The sequence below is a fragment of the Ambystoma mexicanum genome, chromosome 1q (genome assembly GCF_040938575.1).
Source record: "Ambystoma mexicanum isolate Mex_15411 chromosome 1q, UKY_AmexF1_1, whole genome shotgun sequence".
NCBI lineage: Eukaryota > Metazoa > Chordata > Amphibia > Caudata > Ambystomatidae > Ambystoma > Ambystoma mexicanum.
In genome coordinates, this window is record NC_090922.1 from 855,361,043 (window position 1) to 855,374,947 (window position 13,905).

General features: G+C 40.7%; 1 protein-coding gene across 1 annotated transcript in view; it reads left to right on the forward strand.

Moving 5' to 3' along the window:
• Positions 1 to 13,905, forward strand: part of KCNT2 (potassium sodium-activated channel subfamily T member 2) — a 2,640,974-nt gene that overhangs the window by 994,774 nt on the left and 1,632,295 nt on the right. The window contains exon 4 of the mRNA XM_069641505.1: positions 260 to 304. Within this exon, the coding sequence (XP_069497606.1) occupies positions 260 to 304 (45 nt within the window). The remainder of the gene's footprint in view (positions 1 to 259; positions 305 to 13,905) is intronic.

Below are 13,905 nucleotides of genomic sequence, written 5' to 3' on the forward strand. Positions count from 1 at the left end.
ATTTCTCATCCCAGTTCTCCTGCAAAGCATTTGCCATTTCATCAGAGTTGTGTGCCACCATTGTGTGTTGTCTCATAATGCGCCAGCTCTAGAGACCCTACGATTATGACGGTTCACTGATAAACATCTCATTTTACAAGACCATCCATTTTAGAAAATGTATGTTATTTTAATTCGAAAAGTAATGCGTTTATTTATAGCTGGTTAAAGTGTAGGGATCAGATAGGCTAATGAGCTGTTCTTTTGTTCTCTCTTTTAGCTGGGGATGTTCCAGGCAGAACACCACAACAACAAGGATTGAATGGTAAGTTACAGAAATGTCAGGCACCTAGAAACAAAAACACTGAGAAAATTAGAAAAGCACATCTTAAAAGCAAAACCACTGGGGATTTTTGTAACACTGAGTGCATATTTGAAATATGATTTATGCATCTAAAGCACTTAACAATTAGATGAAAAAACAACAAAGTCCCCAGATACAGAAAATATGCAGGAAACACTACTCTATCATTGTAGTGTCTAGTACATTTACAAATACAGGTTCTTTTCTGGAAAAAATGAACTACATAATGTAAGGAAGGCATGGCATCAATAGTAGACACAGACACAATGGATACATGAATCGAAAAACCTTTATTTTGTATTTTGGTTGGGTTGGTTGAGTTCCTAACTGGCCCTAAATCAAGAATGGGAGTAATCTCTACCATTAAATTAAATAAATAACAAACAGTCCAAGTCAGTCTAGTCAAAAATAAAAAGGTCTATACTAAAAGAAAACTAACCTTGCCCTCCAACTCAAAATGACAAATGTGTTAAGGGAATACAAAAGAAAAATAGTCTCTCAAAAGAAATGTCAGACTGGCTTAAATAACAACTTCCTTCCCCATGTTCAGCACCACGGGGTATAGAGTTTCCTAATAAGTCTAGGTGGATTGCACAGTATTTTCAGTCTTGCACACTTTGGCTTACTGGTACAAATTTAACAGTTCAGGCTTGGACTTCAAGCTTCTGGTAGTTCAATCACTTCCCTAGGCTTTGTTTTTCTTGTCACAACTATACAGTTACACTTTGGACCTTTAGTTTCCCACAATCCAACAGAGGCTTCCCTCTGCCGCGCTCAAGTCTGTCTTTCACCTTTTTCTTTATCACACAGTTCTGCGCAGGTTTCCATCTGCCAGGCTCAAGCCTGTCTTTTACCTTTCACTTCATCACATAGTTCTGCACAGGTTTCCCTCTGCTAGGCTCAAGCCTGTCTTTTACCTTTCACTTCATCACATAGTTCTGCACAGGTTTCCATCTGCCAGGCTCAAGCCTGTCTTTTACCTTTCACTTCATCACATAGTTCTGCACAGGTTTCCATCTGCCAGGCTCAAGCCTGTCTTTTACCTTTCACTTCATCACATAGTTCTGCACAGGTTTCCCTCTGCTAGGCTCAATCCTGTCTTTCTCTTTGTGGGGGTTCCCTTCCCCACATTTTGTCTCAGGTGTCTTCACTGCCAAAGGCTTTTGAAACTGCAAGGGTTTTACATAGACCTATTCATGACCACTTTGACCTCTCTCTTTCATTAATTTCACAACCCACAATCTTCCTGGTCTTTACAACACCAATGCCTCTTGGTATTTGTAGTTTCTTATTCTCTTTGGTTTGCCTTTTTGGCCTTTTCGACAGTTCATAGATGTTCTCTCGGCATATTCAGAGTTCACATTCATTGCATTTCATTCATTGAACTTTCATTTGGGATCGCAGTTACTTTCTTGCCTTAGGTTCCCGTTCAACTCAGAACATTTCACAGAGAGTTTTCGAATGTGCGATTTTGGCTCGCAGTACCACTCTGTTACTTTGTATCCATTTCTTTTAGAATTCAGCAATTGTCCTTTTCGTTACACATTTTATGGGCACACGTGCACCCTTCAACTTTTGAGGTGCAGTTACTTTTGGCTTTTAACACAAACTGAACTTTTTTTGCCTCCGATAACTCACCGGTTGTGTTAATCAGTCTACTTTCATGAACGCTATTTGTGCAGCAGTCAAGGCCTTTTCTAATGCCTTCAGTGCTCCTCCCTAACTTCATCGTTCACCCGGGAGGGTCGCGGGCTGCTTAAAAGTACTTTGAAGATTTCCTTCTTCCACTCAATCGGATTCAGAATTTGAACACTTACGGCTTCCCGAAAGGGTGGGATTCTTGCCTGGCTCTCTCTATCTTCGCAACTGCAGTTCAGCCCCTTGGCATTAGGACTTCCATCGCCTGGTGCACATCAGCCCCGAAGAGCCGTTCCTTCTATTACCCAGCCTCGCTCAGAGTGTGCCTGTGTGTAACACCTTTTTTTCACCTGAACGGGCGTGCTAACAAGTGGCAGGTGTAGATGTTTACGACTATGTGTCTGACTCTGCCTGGCCTTATTCATGGACAGAGCCATTGCAAGTCAGTATGAGTAATCTGTCTGACCTCATTCCTTATCTTCCTCGGCTCAGTAGTGTTGTCAATGTAACGTGGGGAGGAATTCTGGGAGCTGTAGGTTCCCATAAAATAGCAGGGATAGGTTTTGGATGGGTTGTTGCAAAAGGAATACCATGTCTCACCATCGGCTGCTTCTCCCCCACTCACCAAGGACCCACTACCCAGGTGATCCTAGCTCGCTTGACCACCTCCAGGGTTGGGATCCAAAAGTGTGGGGTGAAATATAGCCCTTGAATGCCAGAAATAAAGAGGCCAGAGTGATTTGGCAAGTCTCATTGAAGCCAGCAAAGAAATGGTGATGTCAGACATGAGGTCTATCGAACCAAAAACAGGCCTAAATCTCAAAGGAAAGAAGGTGGACTTGAATCTCAAAAGTGTGAAGATATGCTCAATACATTTCAGCAAGAAAAAGAAAGACATGTGGCTTACAATGCTGTGTTACTGAATCCATGGAGAGCTGCACTTTTACTTAAAGAGACAGATAACAGTGTGTATATTATCTTCAATTTAATACCAGATTGTGCTCCAGTCATCTCAAGTGAAACCATAGTTCATTGCAATTATAAGAAATAAAAGAACTTCCTTTTTCCTCATCAAAATGACAGTGTGCTAAGAGAAGTGCTCACTAGACTTTCAGAGTTTGAACATGGTTTTCTCATAGAACTGCCCTATACATATGGACAATCCAGAAGTGATATTCATGTATTTTGCAACTGTGAGATTAAAGAAGTATAAAACACATGGATATAAGGCCCGGGTGCCTTATATAATGCCATGTAAAATGCATTGTGTGTGAGTTTAAAGGCCATTGCATGCAGAATTTACATGCAGCCAGTCGTTTCTCCTAAAGCTGAAACTTAACCTCCAAGACCTTTCCTCTGCTGATCCTGGAGACAGAGGCCTGGTTGTCAACCATCAATCAGGGCCATTGCTCAAAAATATAGAAAGAAATACACTGCCTACATGTAATCCACGGTGGAAACAAATAAGGCCATGCCTGTTCTTTCAGAAGAAGTGACCTTGAGGTCACATTTCCCATAAAATGTCCATTAGAGGTGCAGCCAGGGCCATTAAAGGCCATGAAGGGAGAGGTGAAGATAAACATGAGCCAGCCTCTGGCTGATCACCTGCTTCAGGGGAAATTAAACTGAAAGAGAAGAAAGAAAAAGGCACGAGATATGTTAATGGGAAAATACATACTATTGTATAGAAATGGCAGCATATGTGCCACAATGGTCATTCCAGACTTTTATTAAAGGTGACAGTAACCCACTTTGAACCACGCTAAAACCATTGTTGTGTGATAAACCTAACTAAAGTTATTAATTGAAATGTGATTTGGCCCTTCCCTTGATTCTGAGAAAGTTGGTGTGAGGGTGAAGAATAAAATTAACATGGAAACTATGAAGTGGCATATTTTTCACTGATACAGCTCCTGAGTAAACAAAGAAAAAACGTATCTATGCATAGGAAGGTTGTGCCAACTTTAGACTAGCATCATCTGATTTGCCTTAAGCTGTAGTTCTTAAAAATTTGAAAAATTAGGATACTTGCTATGTTGGTAGATTTTCAGAGTCTAAACAGGCCAAGCCCACGTGTCAGTTTGGGATGACACAGCTTTCTCCTCCCACAGCTTTCCTAACTCAAACCTTTCATCTCCTTGTCCTATTAGCACACAGGTGGGAGGTGGGTATAGAAAACCAGCCAACCCCTTTCACAGGAATCACGACAGGTGTGTGATGTCATTTGCCCTATAAGTTGATCAGTTTGCATCAGAACTGACGGGAGGTTGACTGTCATGTGCATGTGAATTCCACTATATCTGAGGATTTCTTAGGGACAGGCAGACCTAACTTGGAACTGATTCAGCAGTTATGAAAAAAAAAACAAGGTTGTTTGGCTTGGTGCAGCTCTTGCAACACATCCATAATAGCACTAAATGAGTGCAATGATGTTCTTCAAGGAATTCATTGGGTGTGATTGGTCCCTTTCTATGCCTCCGATTTGTTGAATGGAATGTTTCACAAAATATACTGTTTGCAGCCTTCAGGACAGCAGGTATAACCTCAAATCTCATAGAGTGATGCCACTCTCTAAAATCTAACCTCATGTGTTAGGAGAAAGTTTCACTGGAACCCAGCAGAGAGATTTGTCAAGTTTGCTCTCAGAATGGACATGAATCACCTAGGAGATCACAATCTTTGACCTGGTCATGCTTTTGATACAATGCTGCAGTTAGGCAGATGTTGGAGATTTGTGTTTCAAAACAAAAACCTTTGTTCTTGAAGGGGCAAGCCAAACAAGGAGCATGAGAAAGACTTTTGTTTAGCTGTCTTGTAGTCTCTGCATTTCAATTAACCCACTCCTACCTTACCCCTGCCTTTTTAAAAATGGTCCGTGAGCTCTGTGGTCTCTGCATAATCCTTTGTAAATGTGTGACTATAGTTGGTCAGCATTAGGGGCTTTGTAACTTACGCAGATATCTGGGGTTCTGTAATTTCAGTAAAATGCCAACCATTTTTTTTATATGAGGGTTACAGCCTTCAGCTGTAAATTCGTGACCCAAAAGGTTTATTATATTTCTGCACCATGCGCTTTTGGGAATATAATTCAGCAAGTGCTTTCAGTCATTATGGCACAACATAACAGAAATAGAGATCCTCAACATACAACAAGTTTCTTCTTTCACCCAAGTTCGTTATAGCCTTATATACAGGAGCAATACATTAAATTAATTGCCCAATGTTGATATACTCAAAGGGTGTATGAATCTGTGTATTTTGTTCCCACTCAAAAATAAAGATAACATTGCATTAATGTTTGGCAATCAGGTACAAGGTACAATAACCATATGTAAAATCAAGGGCTGAGTACAGTTTATATCCGAGGATCTGTGCAATTGAAGCAGGTGGCTGCATCAGGAAAGAGGCCACCTTAGCATGCTGACCTTCTTTTTCAGCTTTCTGGGGTTGACACAGTGTTTCCATCATACAATGGGCTTCAATGTCCCAGATAATGGAATACTAAAACACTGTGAATAGGACTAACAATCCTACATGATTTCAAGGTTCTGATCATTTTCTATGAAACAAGAGGTTATCAGTACTGTCTAGTAAATAATGGAGCCATATTCGGGTTTGTGGGTGTTGTCGTCTAATGCAAGGATGTCTGGCCATAATCATTTGAATCAACAGAGAAGTTATGTAAACCACAAAACACATGTTTTAGTTGCTGTATATGTTTATCAGTATCAGTCTCATAGGCATTGCCCAGACAAATCTTTTTTTCGGCCGTCTGACAGAGGCATGAGAATATCTCTGGTGTTACAATTTGAAATGCATCTTTGAGATTGTTAGAAAAATCTTGATTTATATTGTCAACCTCGGCCAATTATTTCTTACATATCAAGATATGTATTTATAACTTGGAAGTCATCTTCTTAAATATCACAGGTAATATCTTCCAGCCCTTCGGGGCACAGCAAACACCATTAATTTTCCCCATTGTTGTGTGTAGATGTTCTCAGGTATGATATTTTCAGTACTGTTAACAGTTTCCAGGTATGTGACCAATAATTGAACTTGCTACATTGAAAAAAGTTTGCCTAAATAGCCAATCTCATACAGTTATCATTACATACAATGATACTTTAGGGGTTATTAGTGTAAACCAATATTCAAATAGTGTCAGCTTTGGAGACTAGAAGATGTGTAGGATGTTCCTAGGCTCCTTGATGCTGAAGGATGTTTTTCAAATTAACAAAGGGTTTTTTTATTGAAAAAGGATTGACCTTTCCTAAGATTAAATCACCTCGTAATATTTCCAGAAATAATGTCTCCTTTAATTAGAACTTTAACAGCATAAGGCAGCAATTGAGCAGACCAATATGCTTTCCCAATATTATGGAAATCCATTTGGTGACACCTATTCCGAACCATACTTAATAAAATCCAAACTCCATGCAAGTCAGTGGATTATGTTACTACCAACATAAAATTGAGGAATAACATTTATCTTGAAAAAACAATGATGTTTTTTATTTTTGGTTCTCACCATAATCATCAGTATACACATCATCGGAACCAGAATCTTAAGCATCAATTAATAATACCCCTTTGTTTACAAAACTAAAGGAGGTAATGGAGGCATTGACTGATCTTTTGGAATGTTCTGAACAGTTTTTCCCTAAGAAAGCTCTTTTCTTTGGATAGACGTACTTTGGAGAGAGCATGCTCCTTAATTTCATTTATGTGAATAGAGAAAAGTAACTGCTCTCCTTTATTTTTATTGCAAGTTAGCCTTTTGACTTTGACTCTGTTCAGAGATCTCCCATAAATAAAAATTAATGTGCTTCAATCCAATCCAGGGTGGGGAGTCACTCATTTTAATCTGGAAGGTTGATCTACGACAGTTGTTCTGAAGTCAGCTTTTCAATGAGAGATAAGATGGTGGCATCAGGGAGGGTTTCTAAAATGAATTTCAACTTTCATAGCTGGACGAGATGTTGGATTTGGTCGCCTGCATCATGAAATAAATCAAAGGCAAGCCTTCTAAATAAATAATTTTCTAGCAACATTGTGTGCCCTCAGGAGTTACAATGATCACTGGATGTGTGTGCCAGTGCTGTCCTTTTTTATTATTTTAAAATTCCCGATTCCATCTACTGAATTGTCTTTTTGACCAAAAATGTGTAACTCTTCAAAAGGAGGTTTAGGAATAATGTCACAGCTCTCACCCCTACACTTGGATCATGGTATTTAGAATGTCTCATGAGTTTAAGGTCATTTGGCACCCTGAGTCCATGTAAGTCAATTCGTCATATTGTCCCTGAACTACAATGGGAGCCAAAAACCTGACATCTTGCATTTGTAATTTGGAGATGGAGAGTCAATTATTGGACAATGTGCAATGCATCTATTTATATCTGCACGTTCATGAACATGAGCAAGGGCTACCATTGTATATGCATTTTACTTGGGATCATTCAGGTGTGTCCTCCAAGTAATCTGTTGGAATAGAAATACTGTTTGATATCAGGAACAGTATAAGAGTATCACCCTTAGCCACAGATCCTATGTAACTGTCCATAGTTGGAGAGTAGTTTTTATTTATTATTTTTATTTTATTGTTTAAAGTGCGGACCTAACTTGAGAGCAGCAGAGCTCTCCAGTCTGCACAAAGTGTGGGTAGCCAGCATTTGGGCTGGCATCTTTTAACAGCAGCACAGTACTGTGAGTTGAGGTCTGTTCATCGGTATGTGTGTCCTTTGGAATTAGTTCTTGGTCAGGAGTTATTGAAACAGCCATGTTTTAAAAGATTTGCAAAATTGGAGAATTGTGGGGGCATTCTGAGCCAAGACTGGGATTGAGTTCAAGAGGGTGGATGCAAGACAAGAGAAGGATTGTTGTTGTGTCCTCTCTTTGCGGGTGAGTAGTGCAGTACTGTGAGTTGTCTGTTCATCAGTGTCTACATCCTTTGGAATTATTCCTTGGTCAGGTGTTGTTGAAGAACATATTTTTTGAGAGATTTGCACATTTGGAGAATTGTGGGGGCATTTTTTGCACCAGTACTAACATGTGCTGCAGCACGTGGATTACTTTTAGGAAAGCCAAGTGAGCAGCTGGGAGCCTCATCAGGAGGTAATTTCCCCTATTGATGTGCAAGACCACAAGGGCCTGCACTATGGACCAGAAGTCCTGCAATGCAATTAATTGATTGATTTTACAAAGAGTGGAGATTCAGAGCCAGGCTGTTTGGGCCGTCTGGGTGATATATGTTTCTGGGAGAACAGGATGCTGTCAATGGCAAATCCTAAAGATTTTACTCAGTCTGAGAGTTGTGGATCAAATCCTTCTCAGTGCATATCATTGAGCCAGTGTTGGACAAATTGGTGTTTAGAGAGCTGACCAATGAGGATGAATTTAGTCTTGGATGGGTTTAGTTTGAGGTAGGCAGTCGACATGCAGGACTGGGTGATGGCTAGGTAATCACAGAGACAGATGATGTCCTTCATGCTGTTTACTCTCATCTACAACTGAGAATCATCCACGTATTGATGGATGGCTATATTGGGATTTTTAAGGAGAGTGCCCAGAGGCTTCATGTAAAGGTTGAAAAGGATTGGTGAGAGGATGGGGCCTTGCGGACCTGGAGTCAGCTAAAATGCAAAATGCTCATCTGGACATCATGGTGTCTACCCAAGAGGTAGGAAGAACACCAATTCAGGACAGGGCCAAAAGTCCTGTCATCAAGGAGGGAGATGAGAATGTGGAGGTCTATGGTGTCAAATGCAACCGGGATGTTCGAGGAGGGATGTGCCACCCTTGTCCATGATGTGTATGGAATCATCCACCACCTGGATGGTGGATGTCTCAATGCTAAACTTGTGGCGGAACCTTGACTGGTCATCATTTAGGATGTGAAGATGTTAGATTCTGCCGAGTAGTTGTGTAGCAATACATTTTCTGTAATTTTGCCAATAAACAGGAGGGTCGCAATGGGGCGGTAGTTGGCCAGGTCATCTGGATCTAGGGTTGATTTTTTCAAAAGAGATCATATGAGACCTGTCTTGTGCATGTCTGGGAGTGACCCTTCTGTAAGGGAGGCATTAATGATACTGAGGAACTCGTTGAGCGCTGGGCATGTGAATTGTTTAATGATGGAGGCTGGGATGATATCATCAGAGAAAGAAGTAGGTTTGAATGTGGCAATCATTTTTAGGACATCCAGGGGAGATTGAGGAGAGAATTAGGTCCAGATGTGCAGTGTGCGTGCCAGGATGGAGGGAGTTAATGCTGTGGGAGGTTGATTCGATGGTCTTTTGGATTTTGTCTATTTTTTAATGAAAAACATTTGTTGATTTCATTGTTTTTTTCCTGATTTGCTGGTATCTCGCGGTTGGGGAAGGGTTTTGTACAATGTTTTACTACTTCAAAGAGGGTTTTTCTCCTGTTAGCTGCTGCCCCAATGGTGGTGAAGTAGTAAGGCTTCGGCCTTGGTTCATCCGAATCCTCAGTGGAATCATTTAGAAGAGAAGAGAGAAGAAATCCTCATTGTTTGTCTCTCATTGAAATCTATCTCAATTTCTGTATTCTTATTCTTGTGTTTAGGAGTTCCCTATCTAATCTATTTTTTTCCTTCAGTGTCATTTGCGAGTTTCTGTATAGGCTGGGGTCATTTTTCTTTTGGAGGTATTAGTTCACTTTGAAGAGATCCCCACCCAATTTTGTCTATTTCAAAGGTCATTGCGATTTTTTTCTCTTCATCATATTTAACATTCTGATCTATGTTTTGTTTGTAGTCAATTCTTTTAAAGGTGTTGTTGCTAGTTGCTACCTTTTTTGTAACACACTGAGTGTTATTTGTATGAGGTATAAAATAAGCTTCTTCTAGAATGTGCCTGTTGTTTCTGCCATATCCTCCTTTTTCTGTTCCCTTTCTTGTGTTTATTGTCCATTTTGAAAAGTTGATTCGTTTTGGGTAGCGTTAGAAGTAACAACATCATCATGAGGCATCTTTGGGCTATCATCATTTGACCAATTATTTCAGCTGAATGGTTTCATCTGTTGCTTGCGCTAAAAGATATTTTCCCCACGTTCTTGGTTGTGAGAAGGTTTTTGCTAATTACCTCTTTTCCACCATAGTTGTATCACTATATCTTTCAGTAAAGTAGTCGGAGTAGTTCTCGAGATTGTTGCTGTAACAATTACTTTGTTTCCACTCACCCTATCACCAAGATCTATTATTTTGGAACCTATGGATACTATTTTAGTAATTGTTAAAAAATAAATAAATTGAATTGGTTTCTTGTATCGGGCTTCATGCTGGAGTCCAACCTCTAAGCGAGGCAGCTGTATTCAAACCCTGCTGCTCGATGTTGTCTTTCCGACCTAGGAAGTTGTTTCAAGGAGAAGAAGATTGGTTCTTGTTTGGATTCCCGAGGGAACTTGATCCTCAGTTTCAGTTATCCCTCTCCTGTGGGGCAGAATTCCTGCAACACACGGAAGACCTAGGAACTAGAAGTAGAGGACTAATGTAAATATCTCATTTGATTGGATCTTTTTTTTTCAAGCCCTATGAAGGTCTATTCCACTGCCTCTGAACAGAGGGCCTTCCCTGTCTTTTATTATCTTGAACAGCAGAAGAGGAGTATTTTGGCTCCCCTTTCTACAAACCAAGTGGAGGAGGGTTATTCACCTCATGTAGATTAACACTGCTGGGATAGATGGATGGTGGAATTTTCAATATTTCTTGGTGTTGTTGGTTTTTGTAAATGATAGAAATGTGTGATTGAATAATAATAATCCATATTATGACCTTATTTTGCCAAAATCATGGACCAATTGCATGACCGCATATTTTGGCAGGGCAAGAAAGAGTGTGGTTTTGATATTCTCACTATTGCTATCAACATTCCAATAAACCCAGACAAAGCGATTCTGACGATCTTGGGTGAACTCATGCAGTTGATTGGTTTTAGTACACATTACATTTAAGATGACTTTCAGAGCTATGGGGGGTTTCTACATGCTAAAATATATTTTGCAATGATTTCTCCTTAAGAGCTCTCATGTACACACCCCCTTCAGCTCAAAACAAGTACACATTTGGCACCAAATGTGTACTTCGTTTGAGCGGCTGGGAATGGGCTCTATGTGTACATAAGATGGTTGGTCTAGGGGCAGCCCATCCAGATACCAATACCCTAGTGTTTCTTAATAGAGGAGCAATTGATCCTTAAGAGCACCATTTACAGTGGTGTTGATCTTTCAGTCAAGAGAAGAACCGAGAAAACCTGGGTGGGAACTTTATTTTATGTATTCAGTATTATTTTGGTGTCCAAATGAACTCATTAACCTTTTATACAATCCTCGTGCACCCACACAGAATATTTAGCTTGTTTGCATTGTTGTGGTATGGCTTTCATCTAATTGACTGGATTATTTACAAAATGGGGTTGTTTTTCTTTTCTCTTAACTTGGTCTCAACTTCCCTCATCAGAGTTAGACCTTCTACTTGAACCTTCTCTGCTTACATATCTACTCACCAGGTTATGATTACTCTGAAAGGGATACTGATGTGCATGTTTTGAGGGGGCTGTTCTTTTGACTTTTCTGGGGTGCCGTTCTTCGTTATGAACCCATGGATTGGATACCTTGACATTTCTTCCTGTTTGTTGTTCACAGTATGTGTGTTCTGAGCTACCTGGACATTCTGAGGGTCCCTCACAGTCTCCATGGTATGAAGACGTTTTTAAAATAAACTTCGTAGGCTATGTCCCTTGTCTGAAGCATACAATTGATTCTGGCACCAATGAAAAAGGGACCTACTTTAGCAAATGCCAATTAATTTCTTCTTTGTGACAGGCTGATGAGTAGTACCAAAGGTGGACGTTCTTGGGTGTACTGTTTTGCTCCGTAACAATGGTCAAAACTACTAGATAAACAGTGAAGTAGCTCATTGAACTGGCCCAATCCCCCCCCCAAACACTGACCCACACTAGTCTGTTGGCACTTTACCTTGGGCACTACCCTATTGCTGTGTAGGCATGTCCAGGCCTGCTCTCAATGGTACCCAGGAGAACTAAATGAGATCTATGTTGGATCATATTTTTGTAGTTCTTGCTCCCTTAACTCCCTTAACTCATGTTCTTGCTCCATGTCCATACATCCCAACCACCATTCAGACCACATATGGCCTCCATTGTATACTGTCTGGTACAAGGACAACACTAATTAATGGTGGACTTACCACCAACAGAGACTGACCAGACCCATTAAGTTTACAGCCCACTTACCAGTGGGCTCTGCTACGCAACACGCAACACACCCAAGAACCACATGCTCCTCTGGCACCAACTGGCCCCCACCATTTACCCGCAACCACCCCTCACCGAACACGCACCGGCATCCAGCCCACCGACCTTCTCTTGCAAAAATGCATAAGTACAAACCAGGGGCCACCTCACACCCCACTTAGGTTCTGGGACCAATTGCCCGGGAGCCGGGTTGTACTCGAGCTAACCAGCCTTTCAGCTAATTCCTAACTGTAGGAGCAGTCACAGGGGCTTTCACATGCACCAGGCTCTTTATGCTTCTCCAAATGTATTACCCATGACTCCAAGTGCCCTGCAATCAGGTACACCAGCACCTGGATGAGGCCAAACATCCAGTTTACCCACCCTATTCTCGCAACATGCTCAGTGCAGATCAGAGGCCACCATACAACCCTTTGGCATGTATGAGGACCCGTGTTATACTCGGGCTATTCAGCTGTGTCAACGGTGTCCCAACACCAGCCACGCTGGGTGAATTATCACAAGGGATTGCCCAATTACTAGGTTCTCCACGCTTCCTAAAACATATCACATATGACTTTAAATGCCCAGCACTCGGGCCAACAGACGGGCCCCTCCCATATCCACCAATCAGCATCCCGCTAGACGCAGCTGGGTCAGCCAACCAGCAACCAGCTTACATTTGCCGACCATATATATAACCCCTGAGTAATGGCTGCAAAGGATCGCTATACAGATGACCGCCGGCAGCCACGCAGACTGCTACAATCAGCCCAACCAGGCTTACTGGTAAGTACCAAATATATCAAAAAGGAAGTAACTGCTACATTTGGGTTAGGTTCACAAGGGTTGTGCTAATTAGGAAACTCCTTGGCCCAGCCACTAATTTATTTTGAAGAAAAAGTTATTTGGTTGTTACTTAGTATGCCATAAAAAACACAGAGACCATGGGATTTACCATTGTTTTGCCTGTGTCTATTTGCTTTACAAAAATAAAGTTGCATAAATGTAGACAATAAGACAAATAAAACAGATTGTAATCATTACATTGAAAATGAGTATGAAAATTTCAAAAATAAGAAACACAAATCAATTTAAAGCATGAACAGACTAAAATGTCAAATTAACCAATTAAGACCAATGACACATCTTGTGTGCAGGAAATGATACAGGTTCACATTTCAAAGCTAAGTCAAAAACCTGAGATTCATATAAACAATGTCCATGAATGTAACGAAAGAATAAGTGGCATAGAATATTTGAAGTATGGAAACACAATAGCTAATGCTAGAGATTGTGACTGTGTAAAGAAACAATCAAAAAGAGACCAATTAGTATGTTAAATAAACAAAATGAAGAGCTAAGACACTATACAGTCTTTTAAGCGTGTAACCTAGTTGATCATCTAAATGAGGACTATTTCTCAAAATTATTGCTCTACCAATGATTGGAAGCAAAATACTGTCCTGTTGTACACTCCTTAATACCAACAAGCTTTTATTTTCTCTCTCATGCCCTCGAGAATGAAAAACCACCTCTCGGCGTAGGGTCTACCAATGCAGTGGGGGAAACAAAACAATAATCCCAGCTTTAATTTCTATTGGTGAATCGGAGGCAGCTGAGCTCAGACCTGAGTTTCGGAGCGAGGTC